This window comes from Macaca thibetana, chromosome 12, assembly GCF_024542745.1.
Source record: "Macaca thibetana thibetana isolate TM-01 chromosome 12, ASM2454274v1, whole genome shotgun sequence".
Taxonomy (NCBI): Eukaryota; Metazoa; Chordata; class Mammalia; order Primates; family Cercopithecidae; genus Macaca; species Macaca thibetana.
In genome coordinates, this window is record NC_065589.1 from 70323739 (window position 1) to 70346528 (window position 22790).

Sequence of the window (22790 nt, forward strand, 5' to 3'; positions counted from 1 at the left end):
TAACTATACTTTTAAATGGTATGTATATTTGAAACATCTTATTTATTAAATCTATGGCACTGACTGATGTGCAGGTTGACTGAGTTTGTTGCTTACAGTAGTTCCCAGCCATCCTGGAAGCTCCTGTATTGAAATTTTACACAAACATGACCCAGATCAGAGTTGGCAAACTGAAGAAGTTGGTTAAATGTAAAAACATACAAATTGATATATGTATCTTAATATATGTACATAAAATTAATGAACTCTATTTTAATTATTTACTAGAAGAAATAGTTTTTGTTTTTTTTTTTCAGTATAGTCACCGTGCTTTAAAAAAACTCATCACAAGCCAGGCACAGCGGCTTATGCCTATAACCCCAGTGCTTTGGGAAGCTTACACAGGAAGATTGCTTGAGCCCAGGAGTTGGAGACCAGCCTGGGCAACATAGCAAGATCCTGTCTCTACACAAAATAAAAATATCAGCTAGACATGGTGGCACATGAGTGTAGTCCTAACTACTTGGGAGACTGAGAGAGGAGGATCACTTGAAGCCCAGGGGTTCAAGGCTGTAGTGAACTGTGACTGTACCACTGCACTCTGGCCTGGCAACACAGCAAGACATTGTCTCTATAAATACATAAAAATTTAAAAACTCATTATAACATTATTAATAAATATAAATCTATGTCTAAGGCATCTTGGCTTTTCTGTGAACTTTTCTTGGCCCTGGGTTTGAACCTGCATCTTCTGCAGCCTCCAATTTCAGTCACTGTGCACAAGATTGCTGCATCATGCATTATTTCATGTTTTCAATATATTATTACCATTAATTCTCCATTGTATTTCCTGAAAGTCACTGGAACCTGAGGTAAACTACATTTCTGGTTATCTTCTTCAAGTTAGGATTTTTCAGTAGTATTTCCACCCCAGGCCAAAGGCATTTCCTAAGATGCAGAACATCCTGAACCAGAAAATCTCATTCTGATAATGCTAAAGTCTTTTTTTTTTTTTTGAGATGGAGTCTCGCTCTGTCGCCCAGGCTGGAGTGCAGTGGCGCAATCCCACTCACTGCAAGCTCCGCCCCCCGGGTTCACGCCATTCTCCTGCCTCAGCCTTCCGTGTAGCTGGGACTACAGGCACCCGCCATCGCGCCTGGCTAATTTTTTGTATTTTTAGTAGAGACGGGATTTCACAGTGTGAGCCAGGATGGTCTCGATCTCCTGACCTCGTGATCCGCCTGCTTCGGCCTCCCAAAGTGCTGGGATTACAGGCGTGAGCCACCGCGCCTGGCACTAAAGTCTTTGATGTTGACAATTTTAATGATTCTCTAAGACTTCTTGTCTTCTATTTTCTCTAAGGTAGAACTAAAAACCTTTCACCTCCATATTCTCTCTAAATATTCCAGAATTTCTTGATCTATAGGCTAGATCAAGCTTGTCCAATCCATGGCCCACAGGCTGCATGCAGCCCGAGAAGGCTTTGAATGAAGCTCAACACATTTGTAAACTTTCTTAAAACATTATGAGATTTTTTTTTTTGCAATTTTTTTTTAAGTTCATCAGCTATCGTTAGTGTATTTTATGTGTGGCCCAAAACAGTTGTTCTTCCAATATGGCCCAGGGAAGCCATAAGATTGGACACTCCTGGGCTAGATCAAAATGTTATATTTTGTCATAAAACTACTGCATTGGGCCACGCACAGTGTCCATGCCTATAATCCCAGCACTTTGGGAGGCCAAGGCAAGTGATCACCTGAGGTCAGGAGTTCAAGATCAGCCTGGCCAACATGGTGAAACCCCATCTTTACTAAAAATACAAACATTAGGCGCCTGTAGTCCCAGCTACTTGGGAGGCTGAGGCAGAGCAGCTTGAACCCGGGAGGCGGAGGTTGCAGTAAGCCAGGATCATGCCACTGCACTCCACTTAGGTGACAGAGCAAGACTCTGTCCAAAAAAAAAAAAAAAATTGCATTGATGTTGCCCTTTTTCCTCACAATTGACATGGTTAAAAAAACAAACAAAAAATACCATCTGGAAAGAATTTAGTCTTTTCAGATTTTTCCAATATAAATTCTTCAACATTTTCTATAAAATAGATGCCATCTAGTGGCCAGAACAAGAAACTAGAGTCACTAAATCAGGCATGAACAGTCACCAGTTAGCTGAAGAAGGGGAACGATGGAACCTAGTGTTTTTCCAACCATGTAAAAATGTATGGATCCCTCCTTAATGCATTGAACACTCCAGGCAAGCAAACTAAGTGCTTCTGTGTCCATCGGGTAAGCTATATGCTTACCAAGAGTCACTTGTGCTTGTTCCCAAATCTGTTTGTACAGTTCTGTCATTATAATTACAAAATCTATTACATTAGCAAAGAATAAAAAAGGGAATGTTTCTTTGAAAACTAAGATGAATGTTTTGGAAAGACTCCTGAAGGAAAGTCACATAAAACTTGCTGTCAAATCAGTCAGGAGGTATCTGTAAAGGACAGCATAAAAGTCCAAAAAGAGTATGCACTTGTTTGTTTAAAGAAACTAAAATGATGCACTGTTAGTACAGCTTTTGCAAAAAAGACAATGTGACACTCCTATCTGCAGACCCATATACAGAGAAAAGGCCCTGGCAGTACATCAAAAGTTTGGTATATCAATGTTCATTCATGTGTTTTATGTTAAAATTAAACTTGTATGATATATAACTTATGATTCTCTACTTTAACCCAATTTTTTTCCTATTAATAGCCAGAGTCCTGATCACTCCAGGATACAAATCTCTTTCCCCATAGTTGAGGGGATCATCTATCAAAATTGGTGAGAACCCAGGCAAAAAACCATAATCTTTTTTCTATGTAAACAGCATGTGGTAAATTTCATTACAGTTAAGTATGGGCATCTATTCTTATCATCAAAAGAAATATTAAATCAAGAAGACTACAGCTATTACCTTAATGTAGATAACTGCATCTGTCCCGTAACCCTCTAGGGAATACAACTTCAGGTCTCCTTGGAAGTATTGTGCGTAAAGACGTGATATGGGCAATCCATAACCAAAACCAGCCTGTTTGATGAGAAAAACAAAATTCTATTCAGAGAGCCACACACTGAAATACTTTTCTAATTAAGATAGATGCCACTGAGGCTTTCAGAGCCTACATCTGAGAGAGGCATTATATTTAATATAATTAATATTTAAGCATTAATGATTAAGCTGAGGTTTACTCAAGTACTGTATCACCTAACTTCCCTCTGGTCATTTAAAACTCTTTATTCTTTCCATAAAATGACTTGCAGTTGGTCTGGAAAAAGCATATTGCTTTTCCTTGCTGCCTGCTTGATCGTATTGTGTTCGGAATTGGTTCCTTCCGGTGGGTTCTTGGTCTGCGGACTTCTCCAGGAGAGGGGAGAAGAGCAGCATAAGTAGCTGGCAGAGGCAGGGAAAGACCAGCAGAAAGAGAGAAAGAGACACAAAGTCAGAGAGAGAGAGAAAGGAAGAGAGAGGCAAACAAGGAGTCAGAGAGAAAGAAAGAAAGAGACAAAGTCAAAGAGACAGAGAGGAGGAGACAGAGACAAAGAGGAAGTCAGAGAGAAAGACACAGAAAGTCAAAGAGAGAGGAAGAGACAAAGACAGAGTCAGAAAGAGACAAAGAAGTCAAAGAGAAAGAGAGATAGTAGCAAAGAAAAAACAGTATACCCTATTCCTTTACAAGCCAGGGTAAATTTAAAACCTATAATTGATAATTGAAGGTCTTCTCTGTAACCCTGTAATACTCCAATACCACCTTGTTGTCCATGTAAACAAGGGCATAGCCTGAAAGCACCGGGGCCACTGACAACCCATAGCTTTCCTATCAAAAATCCTTAACCCAGCGGGTTTCCTAACAGGGGATCTAAATCTGAAGGTCCGACCACACAAAGGAGGAACTCCCTTCAGGACAGGACGATAGATGTTTCCTCCCAGGCGATTAAGGGAAAAAGACACAATGGGTATTCAGTAAGTGATAAGGAAACTCTTGTAGAAGCAGAGTTAGGAAAATTGCCTAATATTCGGTCTGCTCAAATGTGAGCGCTTAAGGTAGTTACAGAATCAGGAAGGAGCCATCTATACCAATTTTAAGTTAATATGGACTGAACGAGATCTTATTAATAGGAAAGAATAATTGAAATCCCAAACTTACAAGGTTTCAATAAAAGTAAAGTTTGCTAAAAGCTAACAGTGTAACATATATTATCCTAACTTCTAATCTCATGGAAATCAGACCCTATCAGTGCTCCTCAAAGCTCAAGTCCCTCAGCGCAGGGCCATACAACTAATACCCCTACTTACAGGGTTAGAAATGGCCACTGCTACAGGAACCGGAATATCCAGTTTATCTACTTCATTATCCTACTACCACAAACACTCAAAGGATTTCTCAGACAGTTTGCAAGAAATAACAAAATCTATCCTTACTCTACAATCCCAAATACTCTCTTTAGCAGCAGTGACTCTCCAAAACCACCGAGGCCTAGACCTCCTCACTGCTGAGAACGGAGGACTCCGCACCTTCTTAGGGGAAGAGTGTTGTTTTTACACTAACCAGTCAGGCATAGACCGAGATGTCACCCGGTGTTTACAGGAAAAGTATTCTGAAATCAGACAACGCCTTTCAAACTCTTATATCAACCTCTGGCATTGGGCAACATGGTTTCTCCCCTTTCTAGGTCCTGTGACAGCCATCTTGCTATTACTCACCTTCAGGCCCTGTATTTTTAACTTCCTTGTCAAATTTGTTTCCTCTAGAATCAAGGCCATCAAGCTACAGATGGTCTTACAAATGGAACCCCAAATGAGCTCAACTAACAACTTCTACCGAGGACCCCTGGACTGACCCACTGGCCCTTTCACTAACCTAAAGAGCTCCCCGCTGGAGGCCACTACACTGCAGGGCCCCTTCTTCGTCCCTGTCCAGCAGGAAGTAGCTACAGCAGTCATTGCCCAATTCCCAACAGCAGTTAGAGTGTCCTGTTTAGAGGGGGGATTGAGAGGTGAAGCTGGCTGGGCTTCTGGGTTCACTGATGGAATTACCCCATGTGCTATCACCATCCGAAAGTAGGCTGCCATGTTCCTACTACAATCCCTGTCAGGGTTGGAGGGCAGACCTGAAAGACGGGGTGAAAGTAAACCCTTCCAGCATGGGCAGTGGCAAAAAGTGGCTGGCTTGTTAAAGATTCGGAAAGATCAAAACTGAGTGAAGGATGAGAAGGAGGTCTGGAAGAGAGATGTGTGGATGTTCCTCTCTGGACTTACAGTGTAAAGCTAGCCTATCCATGCAAAGACCCACCAGAAGGTATCCACAGGGAAGAAGCCTTTAGTAACCAGGTGGACAAGAAAGCCACTCCTGTGGGCATCTGCTGGCCTTTTGCCAGCTACCCTACTGCCTGCTGACTGGGACCATCTACAAAGTGAGGTCAGCAGAAAGGAGGCTCTGCAAGAAATTAGTAATAGTCTTAGCCTTGTTAAGGACATGCAGATGTATGGGGGAGCCTGTTCAGGTCAAGCCTCCTGTTTTCTTAAAAATTCACATACATTTTATATCCTAAAATAACAAACACTTACATGGCATTTACCATGAGCCAGGCACTATAAAGAGCATTTTTACATATATCAACTCACTGAATTCTCACAATAACTCCATTTTTCTAACTGGGGAAACTTTGGCCTTCAGAGGTCAATAATTTTCCCAAGGCTGCACATCTAAGATGCAGCAGTATCAGAAATGGAATCAAAGAGTTTAGATCCAGAGTCTGGACTAGCTCACTATGCCACTCTCTACAAAAATTCTACAATATTCGTTTACTACAAAAACAGCAGCTCCTGTCTCTCCCTCTACTTTTTAGCATAAAACTAGACTTATGAAAAGATGCTCATGTTTATCATTTGACACTGTCTGTCTGCCCCTTGATATATGGATGCCAACTCCTGGAAGCCATGTATCTCAACTGGAAAAGGACATTACTAGAGCAAGCATTTCAACTATACTACAGCTGTAGCCATAGAATTTGTGGTATGCATCTGGTAAAACTGAGAGGTGAAGTTGGCTGGGCTTCTGGATTGGGTGGGGACTTGGGGAACTTTTCTGTTTAGCTAAGGATTGTATATGCACCAATCAGCACTCTGTGTCTAGCTAAAGGTTTGTAAACGCACCAATCAGCACTCTGTCAAAATGAACCAATCAGCTCTCTGTAAAACAGACCAATCAGCTCTCTGTAAAATGGACCAATTAGCTCTCTGTAAAATGGACCAACCAGCAGGATGTGGGTGGGGCCAAATAAGGGAATAAAAGCAGGCCACCCAAGCCAGCAACAGCAACCCACTGGGGTCCCCTTCCACGTTGTGGAAGCTTTGTTCTTTGCTCTTCACAATAAATCTTGCTGCTGCTCACTCTCCGGGTCCGCACTACCTTTATGAGCTGTGACACTCACTGCACAGGTCTGCAGCTTCACTCCTGAAGCCAGCGAGACCACGAACCCACCAGGAGAACAAACAACTCCCGACGCACTGCCTTTATGAGCTGTAACACTCACCACGAAGGTCTGCAGTTTCACTGCTAAAGCCAGTGAGACCACGAACCCACCGGGAGGAAGAAACTCTGGACACATCTGAACATCTGAAGAAACAACCTCTGGACACACCATCTTTAAGAACTGTAACACTCACCACGAGGGTCTGCGGCTTCACTCTTAAAGTCAGTGAGACCAAGAACCCACCAATTCCGGACACAAAACTATCAGAATAAAGTCCTAGTAACTTCCTAGGAAGGGGTCTAATCTTGTACTATATCCCATCATGTTACAGCATAATTCTACTGGAAATGTCAGAGAAGTTTCCAAGCCAAGAAGAGTAGAGCTCTTCTAGAATTACAGACAAAATTTTGGCAACATACTTTCTGTGGGGGAGTTAGAACATAAAGATAAGGATGGAATCAATTCAAAAGTTGATCCTATTAAACCTGAAAATAGGTGGAACTAAGATTAATAAAAACACCATCAAAGAAATTATAATTTAAGCCCTCAGGTTGGTGACTGAACAGATCAGAATTTTAGTCTTATTTTTCAGTCTAGGATATGAGATCATTCTAATGACAAATACTTGAGAAAAAAGTAAACACTAAAAAGTAATTCAGTGTTGACCAAATACTGCTAAAACCAGTAATTTATTCCCCACATTAGAAATAATGTGGTTAACCACATTCTGAAAAAGGGTTTTACACAGGAAAACTACTGCTATGTCATGATCAAACGTTGTAACAAGAACTCCAGATCTCTGTCTCGTGCCCATTTCAGTTGGAAAAAAAAAAGTGTTCTGAAGGTTGTTTAAATGTAGGGGAAAGTGTACATTTCTAAGAGCTTCTTTCTTCCTTGTGGAGTACCCTACATGACGGCTTAACTTACTTATTTGGCAGCTAGAGCATGTGGAAGGCAATTGACAGAAACACACTTCACTATTTCTTGATAACATACCAGGGGCACCGCGCGGGAAGTCTCAACACGAGGTCTCGGTGCAGTTGAATACATGTAGTTGAAGAGTCTGTCAATTTTCCTCAGAGGAACACCACCTCCTCGGTCACTCATCTAAGATAAGAAAAGGATCATGCTCTATGCCCAAGTCCTCAAAACAGCAAAACATCAACACATACTCATAGCATCACAGTTTAACTGCTGGTGGGAGAGTGCTGCGTTTTTTGTTTTATTTTGTTTTGTTTTTGAGATGGAGCCTCGCTCTGTCACCCAGGCTGGAGTGCGGTGGCATGAGCTCAGCTCACTGCAACCTCTGCCTCCCAGGTTCGTGCCATTCTCCTGCCTCAGCCTCCAGAGTAGCTGGAACTACAGTCGCCTGCCACCATGCCCGGCTAATTTTTTTGTTTTTGTTTTTTTTAGTCAAGACAGGGTTTCACCATGTTAGCCAGGATGGACTTGATTTCCTGACCTCATGATCCACCCGCCTCGGCCTCCCAAAGTGCTGGGATCACAGGCATGAACCACCACACCTGGCCTGAGCACTGCTTTTGAAAATGAATACAACACAATCCAAGTTGCCAATATAAGCATTTCCCTCGCTGCTGAACCCAACCCAACTCCTCTAATATGTGAAACTCTAATACATAAACTCCATCATAATACTGCTGTGGCTTTGTATATTGCCGGGAGTCTCATTAACAGTGCATTATAGCACAGAACTGGACACAAGTTAACCCTATCTTGTATGTAACTATAATTTGTTATTCCTTTCTGGTTGGCAGCGTGGTGACTAGAATCAAACATGCACACCTGTAATCCAGCACTTTGGGAGGCAGAGGCAGGTGAATCACTTGAAGTCAGGAGTTCAAGACCAGTTTGGCCGACAGAGTGAAATCCCATCTCTACTAAAAATATAACAATTAGCCAGGTGGCACATGCCTGTAGTCCCAGCTACTTGGGAGGCTGAGGCAGAAGAATTGCTTGAACCCAGGAGATGGAGGTCACAGTGAGCCAAGAGCACACCACTGTACTCTAGCCTGGGCTACAGAGCAAGACTCCTTCTCAAAATAAATAAATAAATAAATAAAAATAATAAAAATGCAGGTATTAGGCTGGACATGGTGATTCATGCTTGTAATCTCAGCACTTTGGGAGACTGAGACAAGAGAATCACTTGAAGCCAGGTGTTTGAGATCAGCCTGCACAACAGAGTTAAGACCCCATCGCTACAAAAAATTTTCTAAAATTAGCTGGGCATGGTGGCATATAATTGTGATCTCAGCTACTTGGGAGGCTGAGGAAGGAGGATCACTTGAGCCCAGGAGGTGGAGGCTATAGTGAGCTATGATTGCACCACTGCACTCCAGCCTGGGTGACAGAGTGAGCCACTGTCTCTAAATTTAAAAAAAAAAAAAAAGAAAAAATGCATATATTGGCTGGGTGTGGTGGCTCACACATATAATCCCAACACTTTGGGAGGCCATAACAGGGGGATCACTTGGGCCCAGCAGTTCCAGACCAGCCTGTGCAATATAGTGAGACTCCATCTCTACAAAAAAACAAAACAAAACAAAAACAAAAACAAAAAAACTTTTAAATTAGCCAGATGTGGTAGTGCATGCCTGTAATCCCAACTACTTGGGAGGCTGAGGCAGGAGGATCACTTGAGCCCAGGACTTTGAGGCTGTAGTGAGCTATGATCTCATCACTGTACTCCAACCTGGGTGACAGAATAAAACCCTGCCTCTATTTAAAAAAAAAAAAAATGCATGTACCTTTCACACAACGTCACTTCCAGAAATTTATCCTAATAAGCAGAAAAGCATGCAAAGCATGTATGAGAACATCCACCATAGCTCTATGCAGAATACCTAAAACTAAACAACCTAAATAGGGGATTAGTTAAGGAAAAGAAAGTACATTCTAAAATAGGATATTGTTAACCATTAATTAGATATTATACAGAACTCTACATACTGGCTTAAGAGATCTTGTTAAGCAGGAAAAAAAAAAACCCAGTTACAAAGAAGCATTTATAATACTTTGTAAAAATTCTACTATAAAAAGGTCTGAAATGATATATAATTTTATTGTCTGTAGAATGAGTAATTTTCTCTTCTTGTTTGGGGTTTTCAGAGTCTGAATTTTCTTCACAATTACTTTAACAGGAAAAAAACAGTATAATTTTCATTTTCAGGGAGAAAAAAACAGAACCGCTACTTTGTGTTTGCCTCTACAAGCAATTTTACAGCCTAGAACCCCAAAACACTTTCTGATGTGTTTGTAAGGCATGTAGGTCTTTACATTTTTATATCATTTTTCAACTCAAATAAACAGTATGGCAAATCAAATTTAGTAATTTATTTACGTATAATTTTTGTTTTCCTTCAAAGTTAACATGGACTTATTTTCCTAGCTAGTATCCAGCTTATATTCTCATCTACTATAGCCATTTTCCTTTGTCACAGAATCTGAATTGATTTTACTGCCTATAACAATACAGTTGTCATACACAAATCTGCTTTTATGTGTATATAAAATAGTACTGAATAATATGTATTAAAAGTCAATAGGCTGAATGGCTTATAGTTAAGTTCTTATATATTTAAAAATTTTTTACAGTATGTATATATTACCTTTATAATGGTAATTATAGAGATATTTTGATTTTTATAACTAAAAAATCTGCCTTGAAATCCCATTTAAAAATCTGCCTCTAATACATCTAAAATTAAGTAATTACACTATCAAAGTATACAAGGACTTTATTAGGAATTTGTGGCTGGGTGTGGTGGCTTACGCCTATAAACCCAGCACTTTGGGAGGCCAAGGCAGGCAAATCACTTGAGGTCAGGAGTTCAAGACCAGCCTGGCCAACATGGCAAAACCCTGTCTCAACTGAAAATACAAAATTATCCAGGCATCATGGTGCACGCCTGTAATCTCAGCTACTTGGGAGGCTGAGGCACAAGAATCTCTTGAATCCAGGAGGAGGCTGCAGTGAGCCAAGGTTGTGCCACTATACTCTAGCATGGGTGACACGGCGAGACTCTGCTCAGTTTAAAAAAAAAAAAAAAAGAAAAAAAAAAAAAACTTTTATGTAGCATGATGCTTGAAATTGCTATTGGCCCTGTAAAGCAATTTATTTTAGTAAGATGAATAAAGAGCTCTGGGTATTTTGAGAAATTCAACAATTTGTTAATTATTCATCCTTTAATGATATGCTCTGCTTCACATTTGCTAGTAACATGAATAAGAAGTATGCACATTCTATAAATACATGAAGGGAGTAAAGAACGTATTAGAATAGATATTGAGATAAAAAGGTAGACTTGAGTAAATTATTTTCTGGTTTTCCTTAACCTTTTGGCCAGGGAGACTGTAACAACAACCTGGCAAGTACAAAATTAGGAGCCATTTCCAGCCTCAGGCTGCATGGGAAAATAACAGGGGCTAAGCAGACAGGACAGAGAGGATGTGAGAAGCATCATCTTGCTAGAGGTAAAGGGGCAAACTAAGCCACAGGAATAGAGTTAGAAACTACAGTCAAAGCAGTACTTTGCTTTGCAGTCAACAATACAATAAACCGGAGCCAGTGGATTTTAAAGTAGGCGAAAGAGTTTCCAAAAGAGCAGTAATAGATTGGAGGATCCAAGTTCTTCAGGAAAAGGAAGGGAGGGAATAATGGTAGAGACAGACATTAAGTCTGCATATATTCAAGGCAAGAAGAATGGAACCTTTGATGACAAATGTATTGAAAGAGAGATGTGAAAACTAACACGAAACCCTATTAAGATAATGAGATAAGTATTGTCAACAGGAAGGCCAAGGAAGAGAAGTTCGCCAATTATTTTTAAAGTTTTCTCTTCAGCGCACAAAATCACCACATGTCAATGTCATCTAACCAAGAGCTGCCATCCCTAACTTCCTGTTCCTAGTAACACTAGGCTCGCTAGGTTAATTCATGTGAATTCCAGGCCCAGACGAAATGAACCACTACTGACTAGATGACAGCTCTAAAGCCAGGACATTCAACCAACCGTGTATTCACCCAGAGTTCCTAAAGTTTCTCAGCCAACAGCGTTTTCACTGTTAAGTTTGTAAAATTATCAACAGTAAATGAACCAAGACATTTAAATTTTAATTCAAATGACATGTAGGCCAGGCACTGTGGCTCACACCTGTAATCCCAGCACTTTGGGAGGCTGAGGCGGGCAGATCACTTGAGTTCAGGAGTTCAAGACCAGCCTGGCCAACATGGTGAAACTCCGTCTCTACTAAAAATACAAAAATTAGTCAGGTGTGGTGGCGCACGCCTGTAAATCCCTGCTACTCAGGAGGCTGAGACAGGAGAATTGCTTGAACCCGGGAAAGAGAGGTCGCAGTGAGCCGAGATTCTGCCACTGCACTCCAGCCTGGGTGACAGAGTAAGACTCCATCTATAAAAAAAAAAGACATGTGGCTGTAACACATAGGTTATTTATAGATTATATATTAAACACAGAATTGAAAGAGCAGCTAGGGCTGAAAGACAGAAACGACAACTTTTGTATAGGTTTTTAGCAGAAGGATAAAAGGTAAAAAAAGTCAATTAATTTGAATAAGCTAAAAAAAAAAATGGGAAAGAAAAAAAACCAAGCCTTGATTCTGAAAGTCTAGGGTAAGTAATGGGGATAAAAGCTCGAATGAAGAAAAAGCAAGAATTTAACATGTAAAGAGAGACTGCAAGAGGAGATGCCTTCATGTGACCTTGGATGTGAGGGGAGAAACAACAGGTGAAGGCAGAGCCTAATACAGACAGCACTTCTAGAACAGTCTTTTTGAGACCTTTACAAGCCTTTCTGTTTTATTTTAAACAGCTTTATTCAAACATAATTAACATAGCAGGCTTCTAGAACAGTCTTTTTGAGACCGTTACAAGTGTATTTTATTTTAAACAGCTTTATTCAGATATAATTTACATAGCAGACTGGACGCAGTGGCTGATGCCTGTAATCCCAGCACTTTGGGAGGCAGAGGCAGACAGATCACTTGAGGTCAGCAGCTCGAGACCAGCCTGGCCAACATGGCAAAACCCCATCGCTACTAAAAATACAATAATTAGTCGGGTGTGGTGGCAGGCGCCTGTAGTCCCAGCCACTAGGGAGGCTGAGGCAGGAGAATCGCTTGAACCTGGGAGGCTTGCAGCGAGCTGAGATCATGCCACTGCACTCCAGCCTGGGCAACAGAGGGAGACTGCATCTCAAAAAAGATAAAATAATTTACATACCATCTAATTTATGCACTTAAAGTATATAATTGAATGATTTTTAACATAGTCATAGATATGTGCAACCATTACCACAGTCAATTTTAGAATATATTCATCACCTCCAAAAGAAACCCTGGCTCCTTTAGTGGCCATATCCCTAGGCAACCACTAATCTACTTTCTGTCCCTATATATTTGCCAATTCTGGATATTTCATGTAAATAAAATCATATAATATGTGGCCTTTTGTGATTGGCTTCTTTCACTTAGCATAATGTCGTCAATGTTATAACAACCAGTTTGTAGCATATATGAGTATTTCAGTGCTTTGTGGCCAAATAATATTCCACTGTATGGGCACACCACATTTTGTTTATCCATTCATTAGCTGATAGATATTTGGGTTGTTTATACCTGTACACTATTGTGAATAGTGCCACTATAAGTATTTGTGTATAAGTTTTTGCCTAAATATTCTCAATCCTTTGAGGTATAGTCATAGGAGTGGGATTGCCGGGTCATTATGAATTTTTCTTTCCATCATAAAGACAGATTACCTAAGCGAAGCCCATCCACCAGCACAGAAGTAATCTCTTCTGAGAGTCTAAGAACTCAGTAAACCTTGATCCATGCAATGATAGATATTAGCAATAGAAATCAGCTGCAGACCAAAATGCTAAATAAAGCACTACTAATAGAAACAGAAAAAGGTATAAGAAAGAACATGCTGCAGCACAACTTAAGCCCCAAACCAGAAGACCAGTGGGTCTTCTCTTTTCTTTTTTTTTTTTTGAGACAGAGTCTCGCTCTGTCACCCAGGCTGGAGTGCAGTGGCCAGATCTCTGGTCACTGCAAGCTCCGCCTCCCGGGTTCACGCCATTCTCCTGCCTCAGCCTCCGGAGTAGCTGGGACTACAGGGCCGCCACCTCGCCTGGCTAGTTTTTTATATTTTTAGTAGAGACGGGGTTTCCCCGGGTTAGCCAGGATGGTCTCGATCTCCTGACCTCGTGATCCACCCGTCTCGGCCTCCCAAAGTGCTGGGATTACAGGCTTGAGCCACCGTGCCCGGCCAGTGGGTCTTTTCTTGACTATATAAACCTTAATGGGCAAGTAGCTGACACATAAATAACCAAAAAATAGACACATTAGCATCTGAGCTTAAAAAAAACAAAAGTGATACATTCATATTGTTTTTACAGCAAACAGATGGCATTGCCATTTATTATTTGTGCCTAGCCCTTTAAAATGAACAACCAGGAGAGAAACAGACAAAAAGAAACTCAGGAAATGGACAATGCAGGGTGCAGAGGCAAATTAGTTTAAAAAAAAAAAAAAAATATATATATATATATATATATATATATAAAAAATATCCTCAGAGCAATAAAATAAAACTAGAGCAGAATTCTAAAAAGGGATTAATTTTAAAAATAAGAGTTCTTGGAAATTTGTAAGATAACAGAAATAAGAATTCAATAGAAGGGCTGGGAATTTGAAGTCAACGAAATCTCACAGAATAGAATAAAAAGTTGAAGCAACGAAAAACAGGAGAAAAAAAGATTAAAAACAGGTAATGATGTCATGAAGCCCAACATCCTCCTAATATGACTATCAGAAAGAGAGTAAACACACAGTGAAAAGGAAAATATCAAGAAAATAATAGGAAGTTCAAAGACCATAGCCCAATAAATAAGAAAAGGCCCACAACAAGTCACATCACTGAAATTTCAGAACACAGCTTAAAAAAAAAAAAAAAAAAAAAAAGATGTTATAAAGTCCAGTTAAACAAAAGTAGACACCTAAAACTGGTCACATAAAAAGAGGAATTGTAATAAACGTTGTCTTCTCAAAAAGAACAGCAGGAGTGACATCAGCAAAAATAGGAGAGAAAGAACCTGCAAAAGTGTCTCCTCTATCAAAGCATCAAAAAAAAATGAGGGGGGGTGGTGGCACAAAAATCATGAAGAATCAACTTTGACAGAATTCTGGAAATTAACTAAAGGCATGCAGCAATCTGGGGAACATTTATTAAAGTAAAACAACTGAATCCCTAAAAGAACAGTAAGCATTTTAACTTGTTCCTATCCTGCTCCCCCTCCCTCCAATAAATATGCAATCAGAGTGAAACCAGCAGCCTGGTAGCCGCTGGGAATACTATTTATTTGACCTGACTCTGAGCTCCCCAGTACAAAAGTCTTTCACCCCACCCCCATCCCTGGAAACATCTGTCAAAAACAATTAGCAGTAACTGATTAATTTGAGGGCTGTAGGAGGCACTGGACAACAGCTAGGGCAAAGAATAAGGCTAAACAAAAAGCTTGACAGGAAGGTCTAGGGAATGAGATAGCCATAGGAGCTTTGAAAAACTCAGCTATCTCCTGGGAATCTGAAAGGCCATACTCATGCCCAGGGTCATGCTCAGGAAAGACATGAGAAGACCCTAAGCTCTCACCTCTAACTGCTCTACGCAAGCAGGACCTAAAGGTTAAGGCACAGTTGTCAACTGCCTGGCTGACAGTTGAAGATATTCTCCTAAACACTTCTCCTATACACACACAGAGTCCCCCGGCAAAGACTGGGAAACTTACTGATTCCACGTATTTGAGGAAATCTCAGTCCAGTCATTAGCTGACCACTAAGCTAAATGAGCAGAGACTTCAGAGACCACACACAACAAATAACTCAAACTTAACAGAATTAACTCCAAAAAAAAAAAAAAAAATTACAAAACAATCACAAAAACAACCTTGGGGAGAGGGCAGTACCTGATCTCCAGAGCTGTCAAAATATATTATTTTAAATGTCTAGTTTTCTACAAAAATAACAAGATATGAAAAGAAACAAAAAAGTATTGCCCATACATAGGCAAGGAAAAATCAAGTCAATAAACTATACCTGAGTCAGTAAAGTCAGACTCTGTAAACAAACACTAAAGAACTAAAGTATGAGGATGTCTCAAAATAGAAAATTTTAAATGATACAACAATAAAAGATATGGCAATAAAAATGATATGCATCAAGATTTGGCAAAGGTGAAAAAACATGATAGACATTATATAAGATAACTAAGTTGAAATTCTGGAGTTCAGAAGTACAATAAATGAAAGGAAAATTTCACTAGAGGGGTTCAACAGCGTATTTGAGCATGTGAAAGAAAAGAATCAGTGATAGTGAAGACAGGTCAATTGAAATTATCCATTCTGAGAAACAGAAAGAGAAATGACTCATCACATATTTGCAATATTCAATAAGATTGTAACAGCTGATTTCTCATCTAAAATCATGGAGGCTGGAAGGCAGTGAGGTAACATATTCCAAAGTGCTGAAAGAAAAAGACTATCAACAAGAATTCTACAACCAGCAAAACTATCCTTCAAAAATGAAGGAGAAATTAAGACATTTCCTGATAAGCAAAAACTGAGAGAGATCATCACTGGTAGACATACGCTATCAAGAAATACCAAAGGGAATCCTTCAGGCTGAAACAAAAGGATACTAGACAATACATTGAATCCATGTGAAGAAATAAACAGTACCAGGAAAAGTAATTACAAAAGTAAGTATTAAGGATAATATGAGTATATTTTTTGTTTGTAACTCTTTTTGTGTCCTATCTGATTTAAAAGACAATTGCATAGAATAATTATACATCTCTGTAGACAGGCCCACAATGTACAAAAATGTACGTTATATGACAATAACAGCACAAAGGATGGGTGGGGAGGGGCAAAGGCCTATTTAGGAGAAAAGTCATTGTGTATTATTTAAAGTAAATTGGTATTAATCTGAACTAGATATTAAATTAAGGTGTTTATTGTAATCCCCAGGATAATCACTTAAAAAACTCAAAGAAATACAGTAACAAAAACAAGAACGAAATTAAAACAATGTAATACAAAGTATCATTTTAACAAAAGACAGTAATAATGAAGAATAAAAAATGATATGACATATATTGAAGACAAAACGGCAAACATAAACCAAAATTACTGTTAATTACCTTAATAGTAATTACATTAAATGTAATTGATCTGACATTCCAATTAAAAGGTGGACATTGGCAGAATGGTTTTAAATTCTAACTATATGCTAAAAAGAGACACATTTTAGACTGAAAGGCACAAAGAGGTTTAAATTAAAAGTCTGGAAAGATACACTATGAAAACAAAAACAAAAAGAGAGTTGGGATGGTTACACTAACTTCAAACAAAATATACTTTAAAGCAAAAATTGTTACAAGAGACAAAATAGAAGATTTTTTAATGATATAAGGTTAATAAACAAAAAAGATATAATTAAAAACATGTATGTACTCAACAGAGCTCCAAAATACATGAAGCAAAATTGATAGAACTGAAGGGAGAAATAGACAATTCAACAATAATTGGAGACTTCAATACTCCACTTTCAACAATGGATCTAACAATTACAAGATTAACAAGGAAAGACAAGCTTGTACAACACTACAAACCAACCAAACCTAATAGCTATCTGTAGAACATTCAACAGCAGCAGAATGAACACTTCTCAAGTACACATGGAACATTCTCCAGGATAGACCCTATGTTAGGCCATAAAATGAATCTCAATAGATGTATACTTGAAATCGTACAAAGTATGTTTCCAATCACAACAGAATGAAATTTAAATGATTAAGAGAAAACATGGGAAATTCACAAGGATGTGGCAATTAAAACCACCCACTCCTATTAACCAATGGAAAAAATCCAAATGGAAACTAGAGAATACTTTGAGATGAATGAAAATGAAAACAAAACATTAAAAACTTGTAAGATACAGACAAAGCAGTGCTTAGAGTAAAATTTACAGTTGTAAAATGTCTCTAATGAATAACCAAAACTTCCACCTTTAGAAACTAGAAAAACAGCAGCAAAATAACACCAAAGCAAGCAGAAGGAAGGAAATTATAATAAAGCCTAGAGTGCAACTAATGAAATACAGAATAGAAAAATGGAGAAAACCAATGACATTAAAAATTGGTTCTTTAGAAAGATTAACAAAATTGATAAATATTTAGCTATATTGACTAAGAAAAAAAAAAAGAAGACTCAAATTTATAAAACCAGGAATGAAAGTGGGGACATCACTATCAATCTTACAAAAATAAAAAGGATTATTAGGGAATACTACGAACAATTGTGTGTAATAATTAGATAACCTAAATGAAACGGACAAATTACAATAAAAATACAAACTATTGACACAGCTCAGGAAGAAATGGACAATTTGAATAGATAGCAAATATATTATTTATATTTATTTTATTATTATTATTTGACACAGAGTCTTGATCTGTCGTCCAGGCTACAGTGCAATGGCACAATCTCAGCTCACCGCAAACTCTGCCTCCCGGGTTCAAGTGATTCTCCTGCCTCAGCCTCCCAAGTAGCTGGGATTACAGGCACACACCACTGTGCCTGGCTGATTTTTGTATTTTTAGTAGAGATGGAGTTTTGCCATGTTGGCCACTCTAGTCTCAAACTCCTGAGCTCAGGTGATCCACCTGCCTTGGCTTCCCAAAGTGCTAGGATTACAAGCATAAGCCACTGTGCCTGGCCTATTATTTATGTTTATAAATATCTATCCATAAATCTGAATAAATAACAAATAGAGATTTAACTAGTAATCAAAAATCTTCCCACAAAGACAAGCTCAGGCCCGGAAGTCTTCACTGTTGTGTTCTACCAAACACTGACAGAATACCAATCCTTCAAAAACTCTTCCAAAATACAGAAAGAGAGGGAAATTCCCTACTCATTCTATAAGGCCAGTGTCATCCCGATACTAAAACTAAAACATCTCAAGAAACTACAGACCAATAAACATACCTTATGAACATCAATGTAAAAATCCTCAACAAAACAACATAAACCATAAAAAAATTGAGACTTATCCCAAGAATGCAAGGTTGGTTTGATGTAGAAAAAGCAATGTAATACACTACTTAATAGAACAAAGAACAAACCACACAATCATTTCAATCTCCACAGAAAGAGCACTTGACAAAATTGAATATCCTTTCATGATAAAAACACTCAAACTAAGAATAGAGGCAAACTTTCTCAATCTGATAAAGGGTATCTATGAAAAAAATCAGAGCTAACATCATACTTAATGGTGAAAGACAAGAAGTTATCCCCCTTAGGATCAGAAAAAAGACAAGGATGTTTCCTGTCAGCACTTCTATTCAACACTGCACTAGCCACACTTACATCTTTTTGCAGAGACATGATCATTTATATAGAAAATTCTAAGTAATCCACAAAAATTTATTCATGCTAATGAAGACATTTAGCAAGGATGCAGGATACAAGATCAGTACAAAAAAAATCAGTTATATTCCTATCCACTAGCAAAAAGCACTCCAAAAAATGGAATTAAGAGAACAATTCCATTATAATAGCATTAAAAATAATAAAATACTTAGGAATAAATTTAAAAGTCCAAGACTTGTACACTAAAAACCACAAAACATTATTGAAAGAAAGCAAAGAAGACCTATAAAGATGCCCTGTGTCATAAGTGTAAAGATGTCTTGTGTTCATGAATTAGAAGAGTTAATATTGTTAACTCTAAGATGGCAACACTTCCCAAATGATGCCCATCAAAATTCTAGTTGGCATTGTTTTTTGCAGAAATTGACAAGCTGATCCTAAAACCCATGGAAATGCGAGAACCCATAATAGCCAAAATAATCCTGAAAAAGAAGTTGTAGGACTCACACTTGCAAATTTCAAAACTTAAAGCTACAATAATTGAGACAAGCATTAAGTACTTACATAATGAGAGATATATACATCAATGGAATAGAACTGAGAATCCAGAAATAAACCCCATACATTCACGAGCAATTGATTTTTGGCAAGGGTGACAGGGCAATTGAATGCGGAAAGAATAGGTTTTTCACAATTGGTACTGGGACAACTGGATATCCACATGCAAAAGAATGAAGATGAACCTTTACCTCAAACCATGTACAAAAATTAACTCAAAATGGATCAAAGACCTTAAATGTAAAAGCTAAAACTATAAAACTCTCAGAAACATAGGCATAAATTTTCAAGACTTTGGAGTAGGCAATGGCTTCTTAGACATAAGGCTGAAATCACATGCAATGTGAAAAGAAAACTGAAAAATTTCAAAACTAAAAACTTTGGCTGGGTGTGGTGCCTCAAAACCTGTAATCCCAGCACTTTGGGAGGCCAAGGTGGGAGGACTGCTTAAACTCAGGAGTTCGAGACCAGCCTGCGCAACATAGCAAGACCCCATTTCTATTTTAAAAAGCAAAAAACAAAACAACACAACTTTGTACTTCAAAGGACACTATCAAGAAAGTGAAAAGAACACATAGAATGGGAGAATATACTTGCAAATCATACATCTCATCAGGGACTAGTAACCCCTATACATATATATACACACACACACACACACACAGAATCCTTATATATATACATATACATAAGAGAGAGAACCCTTACAACTCAACAATAAAAGACAAACAGCCAATTTTAAAACTGAAAAAAGGATCTTAATCTGCATTTCTTCAAAGATACACAAAAGGCTAATCAGCAAATGAAAAGATGCTCAACATCAGTCATTAGACAAATGCAAATAAAAACCACAATGAGCTACCACTTCACACTCACAATAATGTCTATAATAAAAAAAGACAGACTACAATTGTTGACAAGGACAAGGAAAAACAGGAACTTTTACATATTGTTGATGAGAATGCACAATGGTGCAGGTCCTTTGGAAAACAGTTTGGCAGTTTCTCAAAGTTAAACAGAGTTTCCTATAATTCAGCAATTCAATCCCGAGGTATATACATAAGATAACTGAAACACATGTTCACACAATAATTTGTACACAAATGTTCATAGCTGTATTATTTATAATAACCAAAAAATAAAAAGGAACCAAATGTCTATCAACTGATGAATGCATAACCCAAAGGTGTTATATCCATATAACAGAATATCATTCAGTCATAAAAAGGAATGAAGTACAAATGCATACTATAACATTATAGTAAGTGAAAGAAGTCAGTAACAAAAGATCACATACTGCATGATTAAGTTTATATAAAACGCCCAGAAAGAGAAATACACAAACAGAAAATAGATTAGTGGTTGCTAAGGGCTAGAAGAGAGAAAAACGGGAAGTGACTTCATGGGTACTGGTATTTTCCTTTTTTTGAGATGGAGTCTTGCTCTGTCGCCCAGGCTGGAGTGCAGTGGTGCGATCTCGGCTCACTGCAACCTCTGCCTCCTGGGTTCAAGTGATTCTCATGTCTCAGCCTCCTGAATAGCTGGGATTACAGGCGCCTGTCACCACGCCCAGCTAATTTTGTATTTTTTTGTAGACATGGGGTTTCACCATGTTGGCCAGGCTGCTCTTAAACGCCTGACCTCAGGGAATCTGCCCGCCTTGGCCTCCCAAAGTGCCGACATTACAGGCATGAGCCGCTGTGCCTGACAGAGTACTGGGTTTTTTCTTAGGACTGATGAAAATGTTCTAGAATGAGACAGTGGCAATATTTGAATAACCTTATGAATTTCACTGAATTGTACCTTTTAAAAAAAGGAACAACGGATGCCTTCAAACTTTTGCAAGATGATTATTCTCAACTTGGAATTTCATATACAAACTTAAATATTAGGATGATAGTACAGGGAAAGTGGCCCTTGGGCTAGGGGAGGGGAGCAGGTGCTCTATTAAAGAGAGCTAACTCCTCAACTACTATAACAGAAAGGTAATATTTACTGTTTAAAATGTAAACATTAGGCCAGGCGCAGTAGCTCATGCCTGTAATCCCAGCACTTTGGGAGGGTGAGCAGGTGGACAACTCAAGGTCAGGAGTTCGAGACCAGCCCGGCCAATATGGTGAAACCCCGTCTCTACTAAAATACAAAAAATTAGCTAGGCGTGGTGGCGGGTGCCTGTTGTCCCAGCTACTTGGGAGGCTGAGGCAGGAGAATTGCTTGAACCCGGGAGGCAGAGGTTGCAGTGGGCCAAGATCACACTACTGCATTCCACCCTGGGTGACAGAGCGAGACTTCATCTCGAAAAAAGAAAGACTAGGAATCTCTGAGTAACTCGGAGTAATGAGGCCCACAAAGGGCCAGGAACTGACACATTTGATTTTTTATAGTCTCTGCATTTATTACTTTAATATAAATTTTTAGTGATTATTAAAAGAGAAAAACACTATCATACTCTTAAGAAAGTAGGGCCAGGCACAGTGGCTCACACCTGTAATACTAGTGCTTTGGGAGGCCAAGGTGGGAGGATCACTTGAGACCAGGGGTTTTGAGATCAGCCTGGGCAACAGTAAGACCTAGTCTCTACCCCCTAAAATTATTTTAATTAGCCAGGCTTGCATGCCTGCAGCCTGCAGTCCCAGTTACTCTGGAAGCTATGGGAGGAGGATCGCTTGAGCCCAGGAGTTCGAGGTCACAGTGGGCAATGATCATACCACTGCACTCCAGCCTGGGTGACAGAAAACAATTTTTAATAAAATTTAAAAGAAGAAACTGAGCCACCTGAACAACGTAATAGAAAAGGTCTAGTCCTGGGGACAGAAGACTGGATATCATGTCCCATGGTATTTATGCCCTGTGTGATCCTGAGCTAATCACCATGTCTTAGTCTACTCACCTGTAAAAGTGAGGATAAAATTACCTGCATTATGAGAATCAAATAAAACAAACTAGATTAAAAAGCATTGTTTTAAAATTTTTAAATTATATATTAAATACTATCTCCATAATACTGCAACTATCCAAATATTTTAGATCTTATCAAAGAGATATTCATGATAAATTGTCTGTCTCCAAGATTTATTTTAACTTGAATCACCTGGATGGGGAACCAGACTAGAAAAGATTCAAGGAGTAACTATAATCCACCAACTCAATGAAGCAATGTGCTTATTATCTATTACAGACAAGATTCTTTTCCCCTAAGAGATTATGTCTTTTAAAAATTATGCGTATGGTTACCTTTGCATGTCTGTACATCAATTACAAAAAAAAA

At 38.8% G+C, this 22790-nt stretch overlaps 2 protein-coding genes across 12 annotated transcripts in view; both read right to left on the reverse strand.

Annotated features, from left to right (window-relative positions):
* MAP3K20 (mitogen-activated protein kinase kinase kinase 20) overlaps window positions 1-22790 on the reverse strand; it is a 763073-nt gene that overhangs the window by 663344 nt on the left and 76939 nt on the right. The window lies entirely within an intron of this gene.
* Window positions 1-22790, reverse strand: part of PDK1 (pyruvate dehydrogenase kinase 1) — a 72325-nt gene that overhangs the window by 34691 nt on the left and 14844 nt on the right. For all 11 annotated transcript variants that reach the window (XR_007718205.1, XR_007718211.1, XR_007718213.1 and 8 more), the window contains 2 exons: window positions 7482-7592; window positions 2926-3039 (listed from right to left, as the gene is read on the reverse strand). Coding sequence is in view for 1 of the 11 variants with exons in the window: in XM_050751354.1 (XP_050607311.1) it covers window positions 2926-3039; window positions 7482-7592 (225 nt within the window). In the remaining 10 variants the exon portion in view is untranslated. The remainder of the gene's footprint in view (window positions 1-2925; window positions 3040-7481; window positions 7593-22790) is intronic.